General features: G+C 47.3%; 1 protein-coding gene across 1 annotated transcript in view; it reads right to left on the reverse strand.

The window, feature by feature from the left end:
- The window catches only part of SCD5 (stearoyl-CoA desaturase 5), a gene marked incomplete at its 3' end in the record, with an annotated part of 102,360 nt that overhangs the window by 43,964 nt on the left and 31,477 nt on the right, over positions 1 to 26,919 (reverse strand). The window contains 1 exon segment of the mRNA XM_084760557.1: positions 13,111 to 13,241. Coding sequence (XP_084616683.1) covers positions 13,111 to 13,241 — 131 coding nt within the window.

Genomic DNA, 26,919 nt, shown 5'->3' on the forward strand with positions numbered 1-26,919 from the left:
TTTATGTTAGGTTTTATGCTGGCAGACAAGATCAGGACAATCAAGGCTGTCTTCGGGGAATCTCCATTGTATGGAAGATAAAACAAGCATAAAGCAAACGGAGTAAATACAAATACGATGCAGACTGAGCCTCGAGGCAGATGAGAGAGCTTGCAGGGAGTATCAACCAGGGACCCTGGGACACACAGACTTTTCTCACCAGCAGTTTCTCAGGTTGAGAGGAGCTGAGGGTGAGAGTAAGGGAGAGCTGGTAAAACCCCTCTGAGGAGAGGAAGGGCTTTCAAGGTCAGGTGTCTGCAGCACAGACTAAGGCAGCTTGAAGACAAAGATGCTAATAGGGAACAAATGTGGTCTTTGTTCCTAGTTCTTAGCTCAGAGCTTTGAGAAGTTTGGCCTTTGCTTAGTTGCTAGGACAGTCTTTGTCATGCTAAAGATGTGACTGGTGTGGCCCCTAGAGAGCCTCGGGGTGAAAAGGGAAGGGGGAGTGTAATTGAATTTGGTCACCCGACACCATTTCATCAATCATGCCTAAACAACAAAATACTGATAAAATCTCTGGACACTGAACCTTGACGGAGCTTACTGGTTGGTGAGTGCATCTAAGTGCAGAGAAGGTGATGTTCCCCAGCCCCACAGGGATAGGGTGTGTCAGCTCTGCGCTGTGGGCTCTTCAGGACCCTACCTCATGTGACTGTTTCCTTGCTGCCTGGGTTGTGCCTTGTGTAAGAAACTGGAGCACTTTCCTGCATTCTGAGCGACTCCAGCGAATTATCGAAATTAAAAGGCTGTAGGAAGCCCTGGGTTTGTCACTGGCTAGTCAGAAGAAGGACTGGTGGGAGTCCACTACTGTTCTGAAGTTCCTCCGTCTGGTATCCGAAGTGAAAGCCACTGGGTTAGGATTGCTGTTGGACTGAAATACACTAAATTGGGGCGGAAACTGAGAATAGGCAGGCAAAAGCCTGAACACACATGTGGACTTCTAGACCACAGGCAGGAAGCTGGACCTGAAACGCTTTGCAAGGCCAAGCCACTGAAATTCTTTGTTTCTTCTGCTAGAGGAAGGCTGAACTCCCAGGAAGTCTCCCCAGTTTCAGCATGAAACAGGACTGGACTGAGGCAACTCCATTCAGGAGGCTTTTAGTTTTCAGTACAGGAGATCAAATCCAGGGCCTTATGCCGGCTAGGTAAGCATTCAGCCACTGAGTCACATCCCAGCCCAGGACTGTGGCTTGAACAAGGTGTGTGACGTATGGACAGAAGAAATAAAGGAACTGGACAAAAGATTGGCAAGGGGTGAACTCATGAGCGACACACTTCCGTTGGAAGCATAGGAGAGAAACATTTTGGGGTTCCACCTTTGGTTTTGAACACAGTGAGTTCAAGATCCAACAACAACCACATAAACAAATGCCACACAGAGTGTTGGGTCTGCAGCTTGCTTGAGCAACACACTTACTCTTTCAGCTGTAATGACATTGCCTTACCTTTCCTGTCTTTTCTGTCTAGGTACATTTTTGTGCATATTTCAAGGTTTATCTTTTAAAAATCTGGCATTTAGTTGGGGTGCTGTACCCAGATCGTGATAGCCTCCCCCCCCCAAAAAAAAGACCACCAGAACTCGATACCAATGCAGTACACATGAGGACTTTTAATTTTTTGACATGAGCTGGGCTCTGATGGTCACCAACACAGTGGTATCCAGAAAGAGTCCCGGACTCTGGGCTGAGGGTGAATGTATAGGTTCCTATCCCTCCCAGCACCCCAAAGCAGGGGAGCTTGAGCCTGGCAGCCATCTATTGGTTGAGTAACATAAGGGGGTCTAATGTCCAAAGGTGACAGGCTACAGAAAAGGTGCCAGGACCTCCCATGGCTTAGCTTTCTTTGTTCTCTTTGTTCACTACCTTGTCCAGTGAAGTGTCTGGTTTCTTATTAACCCTATCTCCAGTGGGCAGGAAAAAATGTGGCCACACAACTGGGTCTCCAAGCAACTCTCTCTGAAGGATGGAAAGGCTGGTTTCTCCCTGCAGCTGGCCAGATTATCTCCTGTGGGCCTATTTCTTAACCTTTGCTTCAGGCGACCCTGAAATCTAATTTTATTTCTTCTGGTATCTCAGGGGCTAAAGAGATAGCGCATTCAGTGAAGTGCTTTCTGAGAAAGCATGCAGACCCTGCACCCATATAAAAACCTAGGCATTATGGCACTATGCTTATAATCCCAGCCCTGAGGAGGTAGAGACAGGAGAACCCCAGACACTTGCTGGCCAGCCAAGCAGGCTGAATAGGTGAACTTCTGGTTCAATGAGAGGTTGAGCAGCAATTGCAGAAGACTACAGATGTTATCCTTTGGCCTCCCCATGCATGCACATGTGTGCACATTTGCACACACATGTACACACACACATGCATATATACAAATGTCGTGCTGAGTATTGGCTCTGAATGGACACGGAAGCCTGTCAATCAGCTTCTCCAGTCAGTGTTGTAACCACGCTGTCACTCCACATGACACATGATGGTCATTTCCACTCCCTCACCTAACCCCTTTTCTATGCTAAGATAAATTCTTTTTATCTCTCAGAGGACCCTTTCAAAACCCCTGTGCACCATTAGGCTTTCTCCTGCCATCCCACTCTGTATTCGTATTGCTGCAGCCAGAACAGACAGTGTGAAGCCTTTGAATAATTTAATTCCATAGTCTTGTAAGAGACTGTCCTTGCTGCACACCAATCTACCCAGCTCTGTTAGACTGTAAGCCCCTAAAACAAGGGCCATTTCTTATACGGCTCCCAGCATTCCTCAGAAGCCCATAATGGCTCATGTGCCCTCAAAGAGAATTAACCAGGGAATCTACACAAAAACAACGAACCATTCAACGTAACAAGGATGAAAACAGTCAAATGGTTCTAGCTTTTGAAATAACTTTCTAATTCAAGGCTGGAAACGCCCGTGTTTCATGTGAAGTTCAGCAAATTTTAATGTCAGTTAAATGTTTATTTGGTGACACCGCAGATACTGCATCTTTAGAGCTTAAAGGGTATAGCGGCATGCTGGAACTCTCCTGGAGGGGGACTTGTGGTTGGCACCAGGAGGAATTGGGGCAAGATAATTGAAAAGCCTGAGCTGTGATGAACAGGGACTGCTGGTGAAAAACGGCTAACGAGGAGGATGGTGTCGAGTGATGGGGAGCGGATGAGGCAGACAATGGAAATCCCCTGTGCCTGTGAGACCCAGTTTCATTGAGCATCTTCATTAATGGCAAAAGCAGGGCTTACGCATTTGGTTAATAACATTTTGAGCTGGTTCTAAATTGGGAGCTGCAGCAGACATCACTGTGGACAGAGAAGTTACATAGATGCATCTCCAGAGATTAGAGACACAAAGAAAAATTATCGCAATGAAATTGGATTTAGGAACCATTCGACGAAGGCAGCTAGGGGAGAAGTCAGTCTCCCCAAAACTGCCGTCTCATCAGCATGCTGTGAAAACCTGGAAGGCAGTGACAGAAGCATGTCTGCAGGACAGCAGGGGAAGAGGGACATGCTGCCACAGGGCACAGCTCAGCCCAGGCCAGCAGCAGGCAGCAGGTACAGGAAGAAACTGTCAAAGACTGCCTTGCAGCGGTCTTCCTTGACATCCATAAACGCTGTGGGAGACTAGCTGGGAAAAGAAACCAACAAAACCACACTCAGACATTTGGGTTTCATTCCGTCTATTGTTAGAAACGTCTGCACCTCACCTGAGCACAGCATCCTGAACTGCAGTTGTTTGTGATTCTGGCAGAAGGAACTGGTAAAGGAAAATGTGCAAGATTAAAGGGGTTAGCCACCTGCAACTGCCCTAAAAATCCTCTTCAGAAGTCTAGCACTCCTTCATGATAGAAGTCCTGGAGAGAGACTAATTCAGCATTCCTTCATGATAAAAGTCGTGGAGAGACGAGCCCTCTCAACATGAAAAAAAAGGCAATCTACCAAGCCCACAGCTGGAATCCTGCTAAATAGACCAAATGTAAAGCCTTTCCACTAAACCAGGAATGAAACAGCTATGTTCTCCACCCTGTCCTGCTCATCAGAGTGCTCAAGGTCCTAGCTAGAGCAGTCAGACAAGTGAAGGAGGTCGGGAGACTATGGGTAGGAAAGGAAGGAGTCAAAATATTTTATTGGAAGATGAAATTATTCTAAACACAAAGGACCCTAAAAATTCCACCAGTAAATCTCCTATAGCAACAAGGCAACAAAGCAGGACACAAAAGCCACATCCAATAGCTTTCCTATATACAATGAGAAGATATAGAGAAAGAAATCAGAGCACCAATACCAGTCAAACTAGTCTCAAAGATACTGGAGTAAGTCAGATCAGGGAAGTGACTTACATGATGAACTCTCTAAGACAATGGAAAAAAACAAGAAAGAAAGAAAAAAAGCAGAGGAGACACCAGGAGATGGAAGGATCTTCCCATTGGTAGTTTTAATATTGTGAAAAGAGGAAAAATCAATCTATACATTCATTATAATCCTCATAAAAATTCCATTTCAATTCTTCACAGAACTTGAACAAAAAGTTTCAGTTTCATATAGAGACACAAAGGACCTAGGATACCTAAAACAACCCTGAATATAAACAAACACTGCTGGAGGTCTCACATTCCCAGATGCCAAGTCATACTATATAGCTACAGTAATAACAAGAACATGGCACTTCCATTAGTAAAGAACAAACTGATCCATAGAATGGAATTGAGGACCTACCTGTGAGCCCACACTCCTACAGCCAACAATAGACAATGGGGAAAAGATAATACCTTCAGCACACAGTGCTGGTCCAAGTGAGCAGGTGTACATAGAGAAGAACGGTCCAAGTGAGCAGGTGTACATAGAGAAGAACAGTCCAAGTGAGCAGGTGTACATATAGAAGAATGGTCCAAGTGAGCAGGTGCACATATAGAAGAATGGTCCAAGTGAGCAGGTGTACATATAGAAGAATGGTCCCAGTGAGCAGGTGCACATATAGAAGAATGGTCCAAGTGAGCAGGTGTACATATAGAAGAATGGTCCAGGTGAGCAGGTGTACATAGAGAAGAATGGTCCAAGTGAGCAGGTGTACATAGAGAAGAATGGTCCAAGTGAGTAGGTGTACATAGAGAAGAATGGTCCAAGTGAGCAGGTGTACATAGAGAAGAATGGTCCAAGTGAGCAGGTGTACATAGAGAAGAATGGTCCAAGTGAGCAGGTGCACATAGAGAAGAATGGTCCAAGTGAGCAGGTGTACATAGAGAAGAATGGTCCAAGTGAGCAGGGGCACATAGAGAAGAATGGTCCAAGTGTGCAGGTGTACATATAGAAGAATGGTCCAAGTGTGCAGGTGTACATATAGAAGAATGGTCCAAGTGTGCAGGTGTACATAGAGAAGAATGGTCCAAGTGAGCAGGTGTACATAGAGAAGAATGGTCCAAGTGAGCAGGTGTACATATAGAAGAATGGTCCAAGTGTGCAGGTGTACATAGAGAAGAATGGTCCAAGTGAGCAGGTGTACATATAGAAGAATGGTCCAAGTGAGCAGGTGTACATAGAGAAGAATGGCTCAAGTGAGCAGGTGTACATAGAGAAGAATGGCTCAAGTGAGCAGGTGTACATAGAGAAGAATGGCTCAAGTGAGCAGGTGTACATAGAGAAGAATGGTCCAAGTGAGCAGGTGTACATAGAGAAGAATGGTCCAAGTGAGCAGGTGCACATAGAGAAGAATGGTCCAAGTGAGCAGGTGTACATACAGAAGAATGGTCCAAGTGAGCAGGGGCACATAGAGAAGAATGGTCCAAGTGTGCAGGTGGACATAGAGAAGAATGGTCCAAGTGTGCAGGTGTACATATAGAAGAATGGTCCAAGTGTGCAGGTGTACATAGAGAAGAATGGTCCAAGTGAGCAGGTGTGCATATAGAAGAATGGTCCAAGTGAGCAGGTGTACATATAGAAGAATGGTCCAAGTGTGCAGGTGTACATAGAGAAGAATGGTCCAAGTGAGCAGGTGTACATATAGAAGAATGGTCCAAGTGAGCAGGTGTACATAGAGAAGAATGGCTCAAGTGAGCAGGTGTACATAGAGAAGAATGGCTCAAGTGAGCAGGTGTACATAGAGAAGAATGGCTCAAGTGAGCAGGTGTACATAGAGAAGAATGGTCCAAGTGAGCAGGTGTACATAGAGAAGAATGGTCCAAGTGAGCAGGTGTACATAGAGAAGAATGGTCCAAGTGTGCAGGTGTACATAGAGAAGAATGGCTCAAGTGAGCAGGTGTACATATAGAAGAATGGTCCAAGTGAGCAGGTGTACATATAGAAGAATGGTCCAAGTGAGCAGGTGCACATAGAGAAGAATGGTCCAAGTGAGCAGGTGTACATAGAGAAGAATGGCTCAAGTGAGCAGGTGTACATATAGAAGAATGGTCCAAGTGAGCAGGTGTACATATAGAAGAATGGTCCAAGTGAGCAGGTGTACATAGAGAAGAATGGTCCAAGTGAGCAGGTGTACATATAGAAGAATGGTCCAAGTGAGCAGGTGTACATAGAGAAGAATGGTCCAAGTGAGCAGGTGTACATAGAGAAGAATGGTCCAAGTGTGCAGGTGTACATAGAGAAGAATGGTCCAAGTGAGCAGGTGTACATAGAGAAGAATGGTCCAAGTGAGCAGGTGTACATAGAGAAGAATGGTCCAAGTGAGCAGGTGTACATAGAGAAGAATGGTCCAAGTGAGCAGGTGTACATAGAGAAGAATGGTCCAAGTGAGCAGGTGCACATAGAGAAGAATGGTCCAAGTGTGCAGGTGTACATAGAGAAGAATGGTCCAAGTGAGCAGGTGTACATATAGAAGAATGGTCCAAGTGAGCAGGTGTACATATAGAAGAATGGTCCAAGTGAGCAGGTGTACATAGAGAAGAATGGTCAAAGTGAGCAGGTGTACATAGAGATGAATGGCCCTAGTGAGCAGGTGTACATAGAGAAGAATGGCCCTAGTGAGCAGGTGTACATATAGAGGATTGAAATTAGAGCCTTATCATTCCTCCTGCTTAGAAATCAACTCCACATGGATGAAGACCTCAGCATCAAGAACCGCAGCAAAAGACTGTATGCCCGAGTCTGAGAAAGGAGAAGCAGAGAATATGCTTGAGATTATTGGCACAGAAAAGGAATTTCTGAACAGTGCCAAGTGGTGCAGTCATCAAAACTGGTAGTAAATATGTAGAACTTCATGAAACCCAAACTTTTACACAGTAAAGGACACTGTCATTCAAGGAGAGTGGGAGCCTAGAGAACGGGAAAATCTTTACCAGCTGTTCATCTGGCAGACAGGTAATTTCTAGAACATACAAAGAACTAAAAAAAAAAGAAAGAAAGAAAAACACTAAACATCAAGAAATCAAACAACTCAATTTATAAACATGGAACTATTTTAAATACAGAACTAAACAGTTCTCAAAAAGGTGAAATATAAGCAGCTTTAAAAAGCACCTGTGAGCTGGTTGTAGTGGTGCACGCCTTTAATCCCAGCACTCGGGAGGCAGAGGCAGGTGGATCGCTGTGAGTTTGAGGCCAGACTGGTCTACAAAGCGAGTCCAGGACAGCCAAGGCTACACAGAGAAACCTTGTCTTGGGGGAGAGGGGAAGCAGGTAGGTGTGTGTGTGTGTGTGTGTGTGTGTGTGTGTGTGTGTGTGTGTGTGTGTGTGTGTGTGTTCTGTGTGTGTGTCTGTGTGTGTGTGCAATTTTCAAAAACTTAGACATCAGGACTGTTTAAATTAAAACTCACTTTGAGATTTCATCATACCCGAGTCAGAATGGCTAGGGTTAAAAAGAAGAGAAAGACATGATTGTTGACACGGATGTGCAGAGAGTTGAACCCTTGTTCACTGACGACGGGAGTGAAAACTAGTGCAGCCACTATCCAATCAGAGGTCCGCCGCGTGACCTAGCTACACCACTCTTGCACACACACCCACAGGGCTTGACAGTCTGCTACAGTGAGCCTTAGTCACAACGCCAGCTATTGGAAACAGCCTGGATACCTGCCAGCTGATGAACGGACAGTGAAAATGTACGACAGCCACGCAATGGAATATTGTTCAGCTGGTTTGAAATAGACAGTACTGAAAACCATCACGCTGAAGTAACTCAGACCCAGAAAGCCAAATGTCACAGGTTTTCTCTTATTTCTGGTTTTAGCTTTGACTCTCCAGATAGCTGCGTTTCGTTAGGAATACCCACAGAGGGCACGAGATTAGTAAGGGGCCATGAGAGGGGCTTTCAAGGAAGGAGAGCTAGAACACTACTGTACGGTGGAGTGCAGGGGAAACAGTGGAACAGGAAGGCTTACATGGGTTGGGGATGAGACAGGATAGAAGGGGAAGAGATGAGAGGTGGGGTGATAACACTAAAGACCTTTCACAAAGTTATATGGAAATCTACTATTATAGAAGCTCCCTAAAATATATACACACATATAAGAAGCAGTCCATTGGAATTACCCTATAATTCGGTGATAATGCCCTTACTAGACTACTACAAACTAGCAAATAAAATTCCCAGTGCCAGGAACAGGTTGCTTCTCTTTTGGAGGTGTTGACCAGTGAGGTCCTACAGCCCCCAAAACATTACCAGGGGGCTATTGCTAATGCCCTTGGTTACCTTCCGGAACTTGACAGTAAAATCCTTATTGCCGAAGATATCACAGACTTAAATCACAGAACGTGGAGAAAGCAAGCTGGGACTGATCTAGAAAAATGTATCCCTGCTGGCTAGCTTCAGAATTCGAGAAGGTGCTATGCATTCTACTGGTGGAGAAAAGCGATCATCAGTCTTACCCAGCTATGGACCCTGAGAACTACACAAATGACTGGTCTGGCAAGACGTGCACATTGGTGCAATAGTGGCACTAATGTCATAGGAGTAAGCAACTATCTTCTGCGTGGTTCACTCCACAAGATGAGCACGCTAGCTAGCACCATCGGGGCAAGAACTTGTAGTTAGACCTAGAACCTAGGTGACAGAACCTAGAAGAGGACCCAACACAGTTATTCTGCTACATGAACATAGCATCAAAACTACTGTAACTCATGATTATACCCGTACATAAGCACAAGCTCACCCCTCATTAGACAGAGAGGCTTTCTTTTTTTTTTTTTGGCAGATAGTGACTGACACAAAGGAAGGGGAAGTGGTCATGAGCTCCCCACTCCTAGTTGAGGAGCAATTGATAATTGATATTTCCCGGGAAGGAGAAAGCCTGCTCTCTTTAAAGCTGCAGTCTCTGGTAGGTCGACCACACTCCAGTAAATGGCTACATACCCATGAGAATATGGATAGCAGGAGTCAGTCTTTATGCTTAAAAGGCAGGGCAGGGAGGACACCGAGTAGGGTGGGTAGGGAAGGGAGTGGATCTGAGAGCAGTCGTGGGGATGAAAACAATCAAAATACACATAAAAGTCTTAAAGAACTTTTTTTTTTTAAAGGAAAGGAAAAATGTCTCTACTCTTCTTGGAGTTGGAGAAGACTGTCTAGCCTCCAGGGTATTGTGCCATCTGTGGAACCATTGCTTTTTTTTTTTTCCAGGCTTGCTCTAGCTGACACATTTTCATTTTTCTTGCAGCACATTTTGTTGGGCGATTTTATCTCACCTATTTTCACTGACCTAGATTTCCAGCAATGAACGAAGAGAGACATCTTGGGGGGAGGGGGGAGGACAGTGATAACTTTATTCTCTACTTTAAAGTGAACCTTTGTATCGGTAGGATGGGTAGTTAATTTTCACGGGTAAAAACAGACAGAAAATGCCACGTCTCTCACGGCAGCTACAGCAGCCTCTCTCACGCTCTCCACACACTGCCCCACCTCATCAGTGAGCGTCCCCTGCTGTGACTGATCGAGTCAGAAAGTGGCACGCTGCTTTGATCAATCACCGCCACCCTGAACAGGGGACAAAGGGAGTGTTCAAGGACACAACACTCCCGCTTTTGCTGCTTGCTCCTGGTGTTCTCAGGAGCACAAGACACGGTAGAGAAAGCCAAGGTGAGCCCTTCCTAAGTCAGGCCCACCTACTGTCTGGTTACATGGAGGAGGCCCACCCCTACCCTCCAATCTGGAAAGGAGGAGAGACCATTTCTAAGGTGCTAATGGAAGTTATCCATGTGGACTTTATGCCTGTGAGTTTAGACCTAAGAGCCACTGAACAAACGCTAAGGATGCTTGGGCCTCCTGGATGTTGTCATATTTGTCTACCCAACTGCCACTGCATGCTGCTGTGGACCACAGGGTTGCATTGGGGGCCCTGCCCCATGTGTAGGTTTCCTCCGTGGTGCACACCCAAACAGAGATCTGCCCTTAAGGGATAGTTTGTGAAAAATCTCCAGGGCCCTGTGACTGTGGTCTGGCTTTCTCCCTCATGGCACTCCCTCTCACGCCTTCCCAGGGCATCCAGAGCAATGTCCAAACTTCCTGGCAAAGCATTCCAGGGTGTGGCCCTGACCCCTTCCTCTGGTTCCATTTATGATCACCCTCCCAGAAACATAGGCGGCCATATTAGACTCTGTTTTAGTACTTTCTGCTAGCTACTAGAATGTTCATCTTTCTTACTTTTAAATTCTTTTTCTTTTCTTTTTTTCTTGAGACAGGATCTCATTAGCCCAGACCCCAAACTCACTATATACCTGAAGATGACCTCAAATCCCTGATTCTCTGGCCTCTACCTCCCAAGTGCTGGGGTGACAGGTACGTGCTAGCTGCCTAGCTTATCTAGCACTAGAGATCAAAGTGAGCACTTTCTGCACGTCAGACAAGAAGCATCCCTGGGGGAATGCATCCCCCCAGCTGGGCTGCATCCCTGGACCTAAAGAAGCCACCTTTCTGCTGTGTCACATTGCTGCCCTTAAATTCTTCATGTTCTTCTTCAACTGAATACATTCATTCACTTGTTTGCATGTTCATTAGTGCTGTCTTCATTGTAACATACATGCTACAGGGTGGGATAATGCTCTTCACTGGAACACACATGCTGCAGAGTCAGATAACACTCATCACTGTAACACACATGCTGCAGGGTGAGATAACGCTCATCACTGTAACACACATGCTGCAGGGTGGGATAACGCTCATCACTGTAACATACATGCTGCAGGGTCAAATAATGCTCAGCTTCTGTGTTTGCTGAGCAAAAAGGTTTTCAAATGTTGAATTATAAACAAATAATTCCACTGAGTTTAGGCCTTCAGCTACAAGTTATTTATCTTGGAAAAAAAACATTCTGGTGACCGGATGTTTTATAACCACACAAGTATGCAATTGGAAGCTAAATACAATAAATTGCTTGAACAAAATAAATGAAAATCATAAGTCCTGAGTGGCATCTCAGACCTCAGTCAATGAGTTCATAACCTATAATAAACAAAGCAGGGCACAGCAATGAGACGATGGTTGAACTCCAAGTAAAAGGCACAGAGTTCACGCTACAAAGAGCAAGCATAAGAAATGGAGGCAAGAGGCTTCGGGCTGCTCCTCTGTGCTCAACGCTGTATTCTAGGGACTCCGACACTAAGTCATGGATGTGCTTGAAGGAGTCTAGGCTCCTCCCACCAAATGTTCTTCCTGACTGAGGTATTATGTGTCACCCTGCTTGCTTTATGAGCAATCCAACTGTAGAGAGGCCTCCAATTGGGGTAGTGAATTCTTCGCCATGAGGGCAGTTAGAGAAATGCTGGGTCATAGTCTTAGAGGAATGGGAGGCCCATTTTAGAGGTGCCCACAACAGGTGTGTGTCTGAGGCCACAAGGAGGCTCCTGGTTGTTTGTTTCCCTGGATTTTAAATCACCACTCCTTCTGGATGAGCAAAAACAAGCAGGCCCAGATTTGTCCATATGCAAACATGGGTAGAAACTTTGGAAACAATTTGTTCGTACCCAAGCAGCTTGGATCAAATGAGGAACTCAGAAAACAGAAATCTATGGCCAAACCAAAATTCCAGAAGCTCAGAAAATGGCCAAGGTGCTGGCGAGGGTCCAGGACTGGAATTGACCTGACGGGTACAGTCGCGTTCCAGCGCAAAGAAAACAGTGTCTAAGTTTCTCTTTAAATTTCTGTCGCTCCCCACCGCCTTCAGTGATTATGCAATAACTCTGGCAATGAAGGCAGTCTTATTTTTGCAGAGAAGTGTAGTAGGGAGGATGTGTGATTCACAGTTAGCATTTGTCAAAGTTTCTAAGTCCTGGACTCCAGATCCAACAGACCTCCCACTGTGATTGCACAGGGCAATGGTTGGCTTCCGTGTGAGAGTGAGCATCCTGGATGCCACACACTTTACCTCTACCCCATGAGTAGGTTCTTTAACCTTACTAAGAATCAGGTTAGGGCGGTGGTCCTCGACCTGTGGGTTGTGACCCACTTAGCAAACCTTTATCTCCAAAACGGTAGCAAAACTACAGCTATGAAGTAGCAGCAAAAATAATTTCATGGCTGGGGTCACTACAACATGAAGAACTGGATTAAAGGGTCGCAGCGTTAGGAAGATTGGCAACCACTGGCTTAGGGAACAGGGATGTGACATAATTTGTAGGCTCCTTGCTTTGCACGCATGAGGCCACCTCCAGCACCACATAAACTGCCTATGGGAGGGCATGCCTCTAATCCCAGCACTCAGGAGGATCAAAAAGTCAAAGCCATCCTCGCCTACGTAACTAATTTGAGGCTAGCCTGAGCTACTTCAGATTTTGTCTCAAAAAAAAGAAACAAACCCATCCATTCCCTTGGTGTTCATGTAACAGCTACTTTATAGGACACTGTGACGCTCATGTGCAAAATACATATAGAGCTAATGTTGAGGCATCACGGTATCTTCATGATGTGGATTCCGGATAGAGAAGTCTCCTTCCCTCTTTGGCTGCATGACTTGAGGCACAGAATCCCCCCAAGATATCTTTTATTGTATCTAAAGCTCTAGGAGACTAAAAGATGAAAACTCTGGGGTAGCCTGAAAGTGTTTGAGGCTGATCAATGGGCCTAGGACAAAAGAAAATATCAGACCCTCCCTTCTCTCCTCTCACATCGCTAGCTGATCCTCAGGAGCCCTCCATCCATCCACACCTGGTAAGTCATGGAGTTGGCAGCTGCCAGAAATATCCTGAGAGGCAGCTTGGCCGTGTAGGACCTGTGGCTCCACAGGTGATGGGCAGCAGCCGTCGCACCCAGAGCAGTAAGGAGGAAGCAGAAGTAGGCTGCAAGATACAAGGAGGGGCGAAGGTCAACCACTGTCATCAAACCTTTCAGCTACCCCTTGTTTTTCCCTCCTGAGTGAGGACTTATGGGAAATGACATTCATCTAGGAAAGATGCTGCGACAGGAAGAATCAGTAACTTGAGAATATACCATCTTTTTTTTTTTTTTTTTTTTTTTTTGGTGGATAGCTTTCCAGAACTGTTAAAAGCCATAAAGAACTTTCTGGAAATGTAGGCCTATCTTCCAGAGGCTTTTAACACCATTTCTCCCCAACACCAAACAAGCCTTTTATTTGCTAATCCTTCTTTCAGTCTTCAGGCAAAAGCTCAACCGCTTGAGTGCACATTTGTTCTGGTTTACCTATCTGCCTACACTCCTGGAAGTGAGCGTGCTCTGCGTCTCTTCATGGGCCCTTGTAAGTGTTCTAGGAAGAGCATGTCTGTGGACAGCGGGCCCATATCATGGTTCCATGAGCCTTGGTTTGAAGGAAATTGGGGCAGACTTAACAGCCATGAAGTCTGTCTCAGACGGCTGTGAAGGAAGATAAACCTAACCATAGGAATGGTGAGATTTGCCTTCTAGAGACCCAGAGATGGAAGGTTCTGGGTGGGGGAGGTTCTCACAGCCAGCTGAGAGTGGGGATTAATGACCTTACCATCTCTAATGCTTATCACAGGTGACACCTTCCTTGTTTTATAGTCGAGGGTCAGGATCCCTGAGAGGAGAACTGATAAATCCTACATGTAAGGCCAGCCTATACCTGTTTCCATGACTCTGCTAAGATACCTCATGTCACTGTAGTGCTGTTGCCATAAGAAGTAGTGAAGGTGATGGTGGCAGAGCTGGTGGAGAAGGTCCAGACAGTGGTGATGATGGTGATGATGGTTGTGGCAGTGATGGTGATGATGGTTATTGTGGTGGTGGCTTGCCTTTTGTTTGGATGCTTAGGAGATGCTACTAGTCCATGGCAGAAAATAGATACCCAGGGACCCAACACTGGTTATCCCTGAAATTATTACTTCTAGCTCCAATGGTGTTAAAACAATGTACCCATTAGTGCCGAGTGCTTTACCTGGATTGCCTTGATCATATTAAGCAAGGCTGTGTGGTTTGAACCATTACTAAAGCGCCATTTTATAGAGGAGAAAACAAAGATCCACAGGTGTGAGCTTTGTTTGAAGGCACAGGTTCTAACACCTTAGCATCTTTGCTAACAGTCAAATCCAAGTCTTTCTGAGCCAAGAACGGAGTTCCCGACAAAGACACGATTGTTTGCTTCTGGGAACTCTCCAGTAAGCTCTGCCTTTACTCCTCTATACCTCACTGCTATCAAGTGAAGAAGCAGCTTGCTTTTCTATCTAGTAAAGAGAAAGCCCTAAGCCAGGCGGTCGGAAAGTGGCCCATACACTTAGCACGGCAGGGCCACTCAGGAAGGGCCACTGACAAAGCTGAAACACTGGGCTGTGAGTCAGTCGCTGGGGCCCAGGCCAGAGTGGGCAGGTGGGGAGTCTGTGTAGCTCTTCCGTGGAAGAATTACGGTAACTTCAGTGTCAATATACATATTTAATAGGAACACAATGTTACATCTTACAAAGTCAAGTGCCCCAACTGACCTTGGTCTCAATCTACAAGATTTACCCTAGGCCCTGAGATGGATGAGTCCCTGAATACATGTGGCTTTTATGAATGTGACAACTCATTCCTTGGTTGAGAGGTCAAAAGCGAAGGACAAACAGCAGTTCGCCTGTGAGTCACGAAAGCGCAGTAAACAGAGAGCTTTGCTTTCATAATTTAACCTTGGCCATGAGCTCATGAGATAGAGCGTTGCTTTCTGTGTTGTCTTTGGCCTTTGTGTCTCTACTATTAATTCTTCAAATGTCAAGTAGTTTAGGAGACAAAATCTGGAGTGGAAAAATTCAATGTGACTCTACTTGCCCATCAGCTAAAACTCTAGATCTTGGATGCGATACAATTAAATCTAAGTTTCCATGGAAGACACTGGGAGCAAGGATATCACTCCAGGAAGAGAGGTCCTTAATGGAGACGATGGCAACATCTTGTCCCGTGGGAAATCTCCCAAAAATGGGAGGGCTGTTTGCAGAGCTTGCCTGTCCATGTACAGAGCTCAGACACGGGTTCAAGTCAGCATCTGCACTGTTGGTTGTTGGTTTCCTAGGACATTTGTGCAGCCCATGTTTGGCTAAACACAAAGCCCCTGTCCTCATGACAATGAGAATAAACAACTGGCCAACTCTGTCTCTTTTCTAGGTCAAAGCCTTATTTGGGCTTTTATTAGTCATGCAGAGAATGGAAAGGAGACCCAGAGGTGATGGGCTGCACCTGGTAGCCAGGGAACTTCCTGCCTAGAAGCCTGAGGGGGTCCCTCCATCCTGTGAGTCTCCTCAGAGTTCCTCTCAACTGCTACGGTCAACACAGTCCCTTTTCACGCTTAAAGTGGTATGGGTCTTTTTGTTCTTTGCTTTTGCTGTTGTTGTTGTTGTTTGGCTTTTGTTTTGGTTGTTGTTGTTTTGTTTTGTTTTGTTTTTCAAGACAGGGTTTCTCTGTGTAGCCTTGGCTGTCCTGGACTCTATTTGTAGACCAGACTGGCCTCGGACTCACAGCAATTCACTTGCCTCTGCCTCCCAGAGGGCTGGGATGAAAGGCGTGTGCCACCACCGCCCAGCTTGTGGTCTGGGTTTCTGATGCCTAAGTTCTACAGGACCTGTCGAGAGGGAAGCAACTGTTTGGTCAGAACCCAAAGACGACCAAGTGTTTACCACCGTCTCACGGCCTCATGTCTCCTTTAGTAATTTACTTTTGATAAAACAAAAACAAAAACACAGCAGTATGAAGGAATGTCAGTTCTGTGCTTACATGACAAAAGATTTGTAAGCAGATTTCTCTCAGGAGTCAGATATGAAGTAAGCTGCCATAGTAGAGGGTCTATTAATTTTGCAATGGTCAAGTAGTTAGGAGACAAAATCGGGAGTGGAAAAATTCAATGTGACTCTACTTGCCCATCAGCTAAAACTCTAGATCTTGGATGTGATACAATTAAAACCAAATTTCCATGAAAGACACTGGGGGCAGGGATATCACTCTAGGAAGTGAGGTCCTGACCAGAGACTATGCTCCAGCAAGGCGCAGAGGCCCTCCGGCCAATAGTGTAGTGAGGTCCCAGCCTCCCAGGTCATAGCTGCTGGATCCTGCCACGGATGCAAATCAGCTTGGGTGCAGATCCTTACCCCTGCACACCTGCAGGCAGCATCGTAGTCCTGACCCGCAGAGTGTCAAGCAAGGTCCCCAGCAAGGCACAGCCCTGGGCTAAACTACTCCAGGATCCCTGCCCATACCTTACACTGTGAGAAAGAAAACACTTTTTACATGCTACATTCGGGGACAACACATTATGCAGCAATCACTAACATGGGCCTTATTATGCAGGAACCTTCCCTCCGGAAAAGGGTGATTTCAATTCTGGTTACAGAAGATTTTCCCATCTGAAAGCTAAAAGTAGAATAGTGTTGCATGAGTTCCTTCCTGCAGGTAGGGGGAGGGGACCAGGGAGTATCTGGCTTTGGAAGTAAGAAGTAACCAGGATGTCACTGGCTTTTTAACTGACTTTAGTCATGTGGTACAATTTTGTGGGTGTATTATAAAGTGATATTCTTCAAATAAGCTAACACGGAAGTCATAATTCAATAAAGCCTTTTTTTTTTTTTTTTTTTTTTGGTTTTTTGAGACACGGTTTCTCTGTGTAGCCTTGGCTATCCTGGACTCACTTTGTAGCCCAGGCTGGCCTCGAACTCACAGCAATCCATTTGCCTCTGCCTTCTGAGTAAAGCCATTATTTTTAAATGATTACTTTATTCCTATTATATTTTATTACTAACTGATTCCCCCAACTCATGTGAAATGAAACGCACATGTCACAAAACAAAATCAACTGTTGGCCCAGGACACCACTAGTGTAACCATCAGCCTGACATTTGCTACCTCCAGACAGACCATAGGCACCTGAGTCTTCCACAACTGCTAAGGGAAGCCTCCATTTGATCTAAAACCCCTGTCTAAATCTACCAAAAGCCAGGACGTGGAGACAGAAAAAGCTCATCACCTCTGCTTCCCAAGCTCCAGCTGCTAGCCACAAGAAGAGGGGGAACCCACGACCTCCAGAGCTTCTAAGGGCGGAGGCAGGGGCCTCCTCTACCCTGGCTCTCCTGCTCGGTGCAGTATCTGCAATGAGTCTGTTAGTAACTCCCTGTGTAATAGAAAAGGAGCCTAGAGAGATGATTTTTTTTTTCTTAAAGTAAGATCTGCTCATGCATTCTGGACCCATCAGAGGGAGAAAGAATAGTGCTTTACAGGTCAGGGAGGAGGGATAATTGACAGAAGCTTCTGGTCTCTCCAGTGTCAGAACTGTACAGACGACTGAGAGCTCGCGGAGTTCCAGACCTGGTTCTAAGTGCTTCATGCAGAATCACGTTCTTGGCGTTGCTGAGGGGGCTGAGCAGAGTGACATCGTGGTCTCTGCCTTACAGGTGAAGGACACAGCAAATGAGAGAGCCCAGCCCAGCTTGTGGCAGGGAGGCTCATGTTAGCATGCCTATGGGATGGCCCCGGGCACCGCCCTCCATCCGGCAGGAGAGACCCAAGTGCATCGCGTCCTTCCAATCAACTCAGAACCCATGCACGTGGTCCAAGTCCTGTTTTACCGTCTGCCCCTCCCAGCCTGTAAGTCCATTCCCTTCCTGACAATACCATGGCCATTGTCCTGCGTCTTATTCAGCCCGTTTTCCAGAAACAAGAGTACCCAAGTTTATGAGGCCATTTATTGAGCTCCCGTAGGTACCAGTCCTTAACCTTAGGTCTGGATTCACACTGTGGGTACCTCCTCATGGAGGGCCCATGTCCCCGTGAGCTGACAACAGCTTAAAAATTAAGTCACTTGCCAGATTATTTGAAGTTATATCAAGTGGCTGCCAGGAACTGAAGCAAGCGGTATATGAGATATAAGGGTGTCTGACTAATTTGGGGGTCCAAAGGCAGCTGTGACGAGGCTGTGGGGCCTAATACCTTAAGGGTAAGATATGACCCCAGCAGGTAGGTGGGTGAAGGAGGCAAAATTCAAGCAGAATTGCTCGCAGATGCAGAACCCTGAGTCTGAAAAAGAGGGTCCTGTATGTGTGTGTGTATATATATGTATATGTATATTTTTATGTCGGTACATCGTCACTTCAGACCCTTTTGGATAGCAGTTATTAAAAAGGCAGAAAATTGAAAACATTGGCGTGGGTACGGAGAGGTGGGAAGCCTTACAAACTGCTTGTGGCGACATGGAAATATGTGGCAGGTTCTCAAAATGGCACAGCTAGAGTCACCAATAGATGCAGCAAGTCTACCTCTAGGTTGGCATCCTAAAGACTTTTGGGGTTCCACATATTTTGTACATCTGTGTCCACTGTAGCATTATTCACATAGCCAGAAGGCAGGAGCAAGCCAAGCGTCCAGCGGCAGCAGTTGAGGCAGAGCCCCAGCCTCAGGGCACATGGAAAGAGGCTGCAGGGGACACCAAGAGTCACAGAAGTGCCCCTGGGGACTGTCACTTTACCCATCAGTTTCACTGTTATGAGTAGATACCAGAATTCCCATTTCACAGATGTGCACAACTGAGGCCCAGAGACATTAAATAAGTAACTCGGGATCTCTAAGTGATTGAACTGGGGCTAAGTACCATGACCAAACCCTTCCAGACTAGCAAAACAGCTCCAGATCCTGGCTGTCCATCAATGTCTTATGTATACCTGAGGTCTTAAATGGGATTTGTTCAGGTGTTGGGTAACCCTGGCCCTGGAAGTGGCAGTTTTAGACGCACACATGTCCCACCAATCAGACTCAGTGTTCAATGTTGAAACAGTGAAGCTGAGGTTGGCCGCTGCTTTGCCACACTGCCATCCCGCAGCAGATGCTGCTTCCAGCCAGGGAAACGCTAAGCGAGTGATTGACAGCAACTCCATCCAGATCCTGCTTGCATTCTCTTGGCTGCGCACCCAGCTGCCCCCAGGCACCTCACAGCAGAGCCTTTGATATCCAGGCTTGTGCAGCCACAGGGAACTGTTGTCTACCAAGGACCTGGGGGAAAGTAAGGGGAAACAAACAGGGGGCAGCGAGGACTCCTGGGGACAAGGTGATAGCTACAGGGGCAGCAAAGAAGACACCTGTCTTGGATATTTGGTTTTCTGGCCAACTAACTAGAGTGTTTGGGAAAACAGTTCTGGGTACTGGCCAAGTTCTGGTTATTTCTCCAGTCATCCCTTGATCCTAAAGAGAGACAGGGAGAGGCTTGCAGGCCCATAGATGGAGACACAGATAGAGAAAACATAGCTCAGAACCAAGAGGTGGCTCAGCCGGTAAGACGTTTGCCAATCTAAAACAGGACAGTTCCTGGAGGTCTCTGGCTAGCTAGCTTAGCCAAACCAGGGAGCTCCAGACCAGAATAGACCTTGCCTCAAAAAATAAGGTAGAAGGAAGATGAGAAAGACACCAGACATTGAGACATTGACCTCTGGCCTCCACACAAAAGCAGAGGACACACACACACATACACACACACACACACACACACACACACACATGCACGCACGCACACACACAGAGCAATGCATATATGTACTCTGCACTTTGTTTGTTTGTTATTTGTTTCAGGACAGGGTTTCTCTGTGTTAGCCTTGGCTGTCCTAGACTCACTTTGTGTAGACCAGGCTGGCCTCGAACTCACAGTGATCCGCCTGCCTCTGCCTCCCAAGTGCTGGGATTAAAGGCATGTGCCACCACGCCTGGCATCATTCTATGACATGACGGTTAAAATGGGCTCAGAACCTGATGATTCTCTAAAGCTCAGTCTCTCCACTTATAAGCAGGGGTTATAAGGGCTACTGTTCCCTGGCTTTGTCCAAAAGATGAAAAAACACAATACACACAAAACTTAAGCCACCCCCTAGCAACTAGGAAGATGCCCCTGGAATGCAGCCACACCCCTGCCCTATCAGGGAGGGTCAGGGTCCTCACTTTAAGTCCTCTGTTCTTCCTTGACATGCCACAAGGCTGTGCACTTGGCCATGTCAGGAACATCATTGGTTAAGGCATCTGAAACCTGAAGGGAGATACTGCCCTCTAGTGGGTAAGAGGCCAGCAGCGGTGTTGCTAAGCACCCTCCAAAATGCAGAGGCTCCAACAAGGAAAACAGCCCACCCAGAACCAAGCTGGCTAGTAGTGATAGAGAACAGGAAGTAGGGGTGAGGAGGGGCGGGCGTGGGGGAAGAGAGGTACTCTCTTCATTTCCCAGGATCCCAGGAAAGCTCCTCTGTGACTGGGCGCCCTTCTGTCTCTGTTACTGCAGAAGACTACCCTCGCTGCCTTTAAGACTGGCGCTCCCTTGCACATCCTCACATGGTGCTCAGCATGTTTCCCTCTACCCCTTCCCCCCTGTAACGTAGTTCCCATGGCCCTATAGTCACACTATAATTTCTCCTGTGTTAAAAAGAAGCTTTTATCGGCTTGCTTATTGTTTCTTTATTTTTACAAGCATATGTCAGTTGTGCACAATGTAGGTTCCCCCTAGCTGAGGACCTATTGGCAGTTGATGGTTTCCTGGGGGAAAGAGAGTCAGCTTTCTTTGGGGCTGCACATGCTCCGCTAAATGGCCCTACACGTATACACATGCTGGCAGCACTAGGTGGCCTCCATGGCTTTTTTTTTAAAAGAGCACATGAAGTTTGGAAGGGAAAGTGGTGGGGAGTAAGGGAGGCTTGAAGGATAGATTTAATCCAGACACTATACACATATATAAAAGATCCCTCGATGGGAAGACATTTGTTAGAATTTGTTTATTCTGACTCAGAACTTAGGCAGCATGGTTCAGCGGCTAGAAGCAGGTAAAGACATTGTCACCATGACTGGCCACCTGGGTTTGATCCCTGGGATCCAGATGTTGAAAGAAGAGAAGTTACCTATGACAATAGGTTGTCCTCTGACGCCCGCTTCGGTGCCTTGGTCACAAGTGTGCCTTCAAGAGCACACACACGCATGCGTGCACACCCAGAGATATGCCTGTGCGTGTGCACATGAGAGCTCACTGAATTCATCATTTGATGGGCATTTTGGGGAGGTGAGGAAACTAGGAGGTGGGGTCTGGTTGGAGGAACCAACCAGAGTGAGTGTCTTTGAAGACGGATCTTATCACCAGCCCCGCTTCCATTGCTCTGGCTTTCATGGGCTGAGCATCCCTGTCCTGCCACATGACAGCAAGCCTCACCTCAAGTAGCCATGGGTTGACACTTCTGAAACCGTGAACAAAAATAGATCTCTCCATCTGTTGCTTCTATACTGTGAGAGGTCAGGCCCGACACAATTGCCTGCTATATATGCTAACTACATATGAATCCTGGTGAATTTAAATTTAGAGCTGGCCTCCCACCCTGGGGTGCCTCATGTATGCGTATGTAAGTATTCCCAAATCTAAATTCAAAATCCAAAGTACTTTTGATCCTAAGCATCTCTGATATGGGACTGTCAACCTGTATGAGAAGAGGCATCTTTGAGACAGCTCGTTGCTAAATATTTGACAGAAAAAACAAATCAAAACAAAGCAAAAAAAAAAGTCAGTTGTTTTTGTTATGTCCCCTTACTAATCTTTTTAAAGTACAATGACCCCAAAGCATTGCCCCGTGAGGTAAGGGCTCCATGGCACAGGCTAGTTTACACTAGGGTCTTGCACTGTCCACAGCATATCTCTCTCTCTGCTCCCCAAGACACTTCTTTCTATGCTCCTCAAAGGCCTCTTCAGATGACATGAAGCTCCTCTTTGGGGAAAAGGTGAGGCTCGCTTGTTAGACTGGGGGGCTCTGTGTATACCGAATGCTGGCTCCTTTAGGGCTCTCTTGACAAGTGAGGCGCTCACAGGCAGCTTGGAATTGATGCCCCTCTACATGTGGTGGGGGAGGGTCTCATCAAAAGCAGAGTCAAGCAAGCTTAACCTCCCTGCCCAGGCACCTGCTGTGGGCGCCTGCTGGGGAGGGGCTGTTGGGGGGTGACTTCAAGAGAGAGGCTTCTGGGGGGTGCCTGCTCCAGCGCCTGCTAGGGGGGTGCTGCTGTGGTAGGGGCGCCAGCCCAGGTTGCCTGCTAGGAGGTGCCTGTTTGAGGTGTACCGAAGTTGCCAGATCCACCAGCCACAGAGAGGAGCCAGCACCACCCTCGTGCTGTTTTGACACCTCTCACTTCTCTTCATTTCGATTTCAACCCTGTGATCTGCAGAGGACCAACATAGAATATCATTTCTAGAGCAGAAATCTGGAAGCGGGAGCAGGGAGCACCCAACAGAATTCCCCCTGCTGACGGGCCTGGCGACCATCTGGTTGGAGCTGAAAGTAGCAATTATTTTGCTTTTGTCAGGAACCCAAGGTGCAGAAAACAGCTGCGGGGGACAAGACCTGGCATAGACACAGCCTGGCCATGGCAGCTTGTAAGAAGCCCACAGGGTCTGTGAGTAGGACCAAGACACCGGGAAAGAGCATCACTCCCCCCTGACCCCAGAGCAGAGGTGACCCCTGCAGCTTGCCTGCCTGACACACCAGATCAGAGCATTGATTGGCTGGCCTAAGGGGGTAGGCAGCCCCACAGTAGCCTCACTGGGCAGAAAGGGATCCTGGATAAGGAGGGGCTATGTTTTAGCCATCGCTGAGTCCCTGAGCCTCCCAGGCAATGCTCTTGAGGATGGGGTCGCGGGTTCAGAGCACACTCTATACACTCAGACCTCTGAGGTTGGTTCCAAGACCCAAGCCACTCCCCATCCCCTCCGAGGAGGGAGAACATGACTACAAGGCCCGCGGTTTACATAGTATCACCCTTGGCTTTGCAAAGGCAAGCTGCCGCTTCTCAGGGTCAGACTGATGTGCCTCCAGAGTTTGCCTCTTATAAACCCCACAGTCCCCCGTGCTTGCTCAAAAGACATTTCCAGCACGTCTCCATCTATTTTCCTCCTCTTATGTCAATTCCCAATGCACCTGTGGGTAGCTGGATGTGGCGCCACATGCCTGCGTAATGCCAGCTCTTGGGAGGCTGAGGCAAGAGGCTCATGGGAAGCCAGCCTGAGGTGCAAAGAAAAACTGTGTTTGTATTGAAATCATCCACCACTCGGTTTTTCTAGATCTGCTCATTCGGGTTTGTTTGCCTGTCTTGTGTGTCTTTTCAGGTGCCCGAGTTTCCGACTAGATGAAATGCCCCTACCTCTCAGGGCCTGTTTAAGGTGACTAGTCACTAGCCATCAAGAGCCATGCCAGCCGAACACCATCCGAGAGTCCATCACTCTGAGTGAGACAGGAGCTGAAAGTAATGCAGTGCAAGCACTCAGAGAAGGAAAGGGAAAGAGGGTGCCCTCTGGACCTGACACCATAGAGTCCTCAAATGACAGCTCCCAGACAAGAGGCATCTGTGCCACACAGGAACTCGTTGGAGAGATTCTTTCTGTCACCAGCGGTCTAGAAGAAAGGGCAAGCAGAGCAGTGGCTTTTGTTTTGTTTTGTTTTGTTGTTTTGTTTTGTTTTCCAGACAGGGTTTCTCTGTGTGGCCTTGGCTAGCCTGAACTCGCTTTGTAGACCAGGCTGGCCTCGAACTCACAGAGATCAGCCTGCATCTGCCTCTGGAGTGCTGGGATTAAAGGCATGCGCCAACATGCAGGGCCCAGCAGTGGCTTTTAAATGGTGCCCTGAGTAAAGCTGATTACAGAGACAAATAATAAACACAGTTACGTTCCAGCCACCAACTCGGTGTTTGCACAGGTTAAGTGGGAGAAGAATGCAAGGCCCAATACGCGTACACATGGAGCACCATGTTCACCTCCATCTTCATTCCTGCTTTGCTCTCTGCAGCATCCCTTCCCCAGAGCACAGGCAGGACAGGCCCCGCCCAATGTGGAGGCATTCAGCACAGGCACCGCCCACTGAGCAGGCATTCAGCACAGGCCCCACCCACTGAGCAGGCATTCAGCACAGGCCCCGCCCAATGTGGAGGCATTCAGCACAGGCACAGCCCCACCCACTGAGCAGGCATTCAGCACAGGCTCCGCCCACTGAGCAGGCATTCAGCACAGGCCCCGCCCACTGAGGAGGCTGGAAATCAGTCCTTTGGACCATCTGCTTGGCTTTGAACCTGATCTTACTATTTGGTGAACTCAGACAAGCTGCTCTCTGCGCCTGTTTCCTCAGCTTTTGGTGGAGATAATGACTTCCCATCTACCTCCTAGACAGTTGCAGAGGTCAGCACACAAGCAGGCATGCCTGAACCGCAGCACATATTCAGTGAAGTTATCCCATTGCTGTGAGGGCCTCTAAGGGGGGAGGGCAATAACACGAGAAGAGAAAGGAAGAAATGATTCAGAGATAACAAGAGCGCTAGGCTCCCACTCAGGAAGCCCTACCTGCCCCTCCTCCATCAGCAAGCACTTCTGTGCATCTCAGCAGGGAAACTGAGGAGCTTTCCACTCCAGGACTTAGACACAGGGCTGATTAAAACAGATGGTGTAGACCAGGCCCCCTACCCCTAAACCCTTGACCTCAGGAACTGCCTGGCTCACGTGGAATCTTGTCAGATCACAAACTCAGGGATGTCTGGTACAAAAAAGGCAAATGAAGGTTCCTACTAGATTTGTGCCCTGCTTATGAAAACATAAGAAAAATGGCCATTGTTAAATAAAACAGTCCTGTCTCAGGGTCCTTACGTAGGAACACGAGTGGAAGTGAAGACGTCTGCTGATGTGAGGGGTAGACAACAGCTTGTGGGCCTGAGAGACAAGGAGAACCAGCCAGAAGGAGCTAGAAGCTTGATGTTGAGCTGTGTTGCTAGCTCAACAAAGGGGGAGTTCTCACCAGTGGACGGAAGCCAGCTCTTCACCACCTCTCTCCATCCCACGTCCAAACCGACAGGACGGCCAAGCAGTCATAACCAGAGCCGAGCGCCTGACCAGATGGCAGCCAGACAGCTTCTCATACACTGTCTCCTCTAACTAGCCAAGCATAGGACCACCACATCACCCCTCTCCATCACCCCTCTCCATCACCCCTCTCCATCATCCCTCTCCATCATCCCTCTCTATCATCACCCCTCTCCATCATCCCTCTCTATCATCATCCCTCTCCATCACCTCTCTCCATCACCCCTCTCCATCACCCCTCTCCATCACCCCTCTCCATCACCCCTCTCCATCACCCCTCTCCATCACCCCTCTCCATCATCCCTCTCCATCACTCCTCTCCATCATCCCTCTCCATCATCCCTCTCCATCATCCCTCTCCATCACCCCTCTCCATCACCCCTCTCCATCATCCCTCTCCATCACCCCTCTCCATCATCCCTCTCCATCACCCCTCTCCATCACCCCTCTCCATCATCCCTCTCCATCACCCCTCTCCATCACCCCTCTCCATCACCCCTCTCCATCACCCCTCTCCATCATCCCTCTCCATCATCCCTCTCCATCATCCCTCTCCATCATCCCTCTCCATCATCCCTCTCCATCACCCCTCTCCATCACCCCTCTCCATCACCCCTCTCCATCATCCCTCTCCATCACCCCTCTCCATCACCCCTCTCCATCACCCCTCTCCATCATCCCTCTCCATCATCCCTCTCTATCATCACCCCTCTCCATCATCCCTCTCCATCATCCCTCTCCATCACGCGTACCATGTCTGTGGAGCCCACAGTGGAGCACTCTATGTTTTCCCGGCTGATATCTAAGATTTGAACAGTTGTCAGAAGCCCACGTGATAAACGTGTAAAGGTCACCTTTGTCCTGTTCTTAGTAAGTGGCATTTTGTGATAGGACCTTTGTTTATTTATCTGGGTTTGTTGTTTGAGACAGTATCTTGCTCTGTAGTCCTGGCTGGTCTGATCAACTCTATGTAGAAAGACCCAGATGCATGGCACTTTCCTGTTTCAGCCTCCTCATAGCTGGGATTGCAGGCAGGTACCACCATCCTCGACGGTAGGGCCTTTAAAATCAGGCTTTTAGGGGCTCGGGAGATGGTTCAGTGGTTAGAGTACTAACTGCTCTTTCTGAGGACCTGGTATAGTTCCCAGCATTCACATAGTAGCTAAGAATTATCTGTAACTCCAGTCCCAGGAGATCCAACACTGTCTTCTGTCAAGGACCTCTGGGAACAGCCAGCCAATGCACACGGCATGCAGGATACATGCAGGCAAAATGCTCATCCACATCAAAATAATAACTTTTAAATGTGTTTTAATCAACTTTGTAATAAGCAGTAGATACAAAAAAAATCTCAGAGCAATAGAAAAATCAAATTTACTTCTCATCCTGGCATGCAAGGAAACTGAATAATTTTTTCTTACTTGATTTCTTTTTTTTAAGATTTATTTATTTATTATGTATACAGTTTTCCGTCTACATGTACACATGCATGCCAGAAGAGGGTTCCAGATCTCATTATAGATGGTTGTGAACCACCATGTGGTTTCTGGGAATTGATCTCAGGACCTTCGGAAGAGGAGCCAGTGCAGTGAGTGCTCTTAATCTTTGAGCCATCTCTCCAGCCCGCTTGATTGCTTTTTTAAGTAAATCTATAGTCAGTGTTTACAAAGTTAAGTCAACTATGTTCTCAC

This window comes from Acomys minous, assembly GCF_964271855.1.
Source record: "Acomys minous genome assembly, chromosome: 15".
Taxonomy (NCBI): Eukaryota; Metazoa; Chordata; class Mammalia; order Rodentia; family Muridae; genus Acomys; species Acomys minous.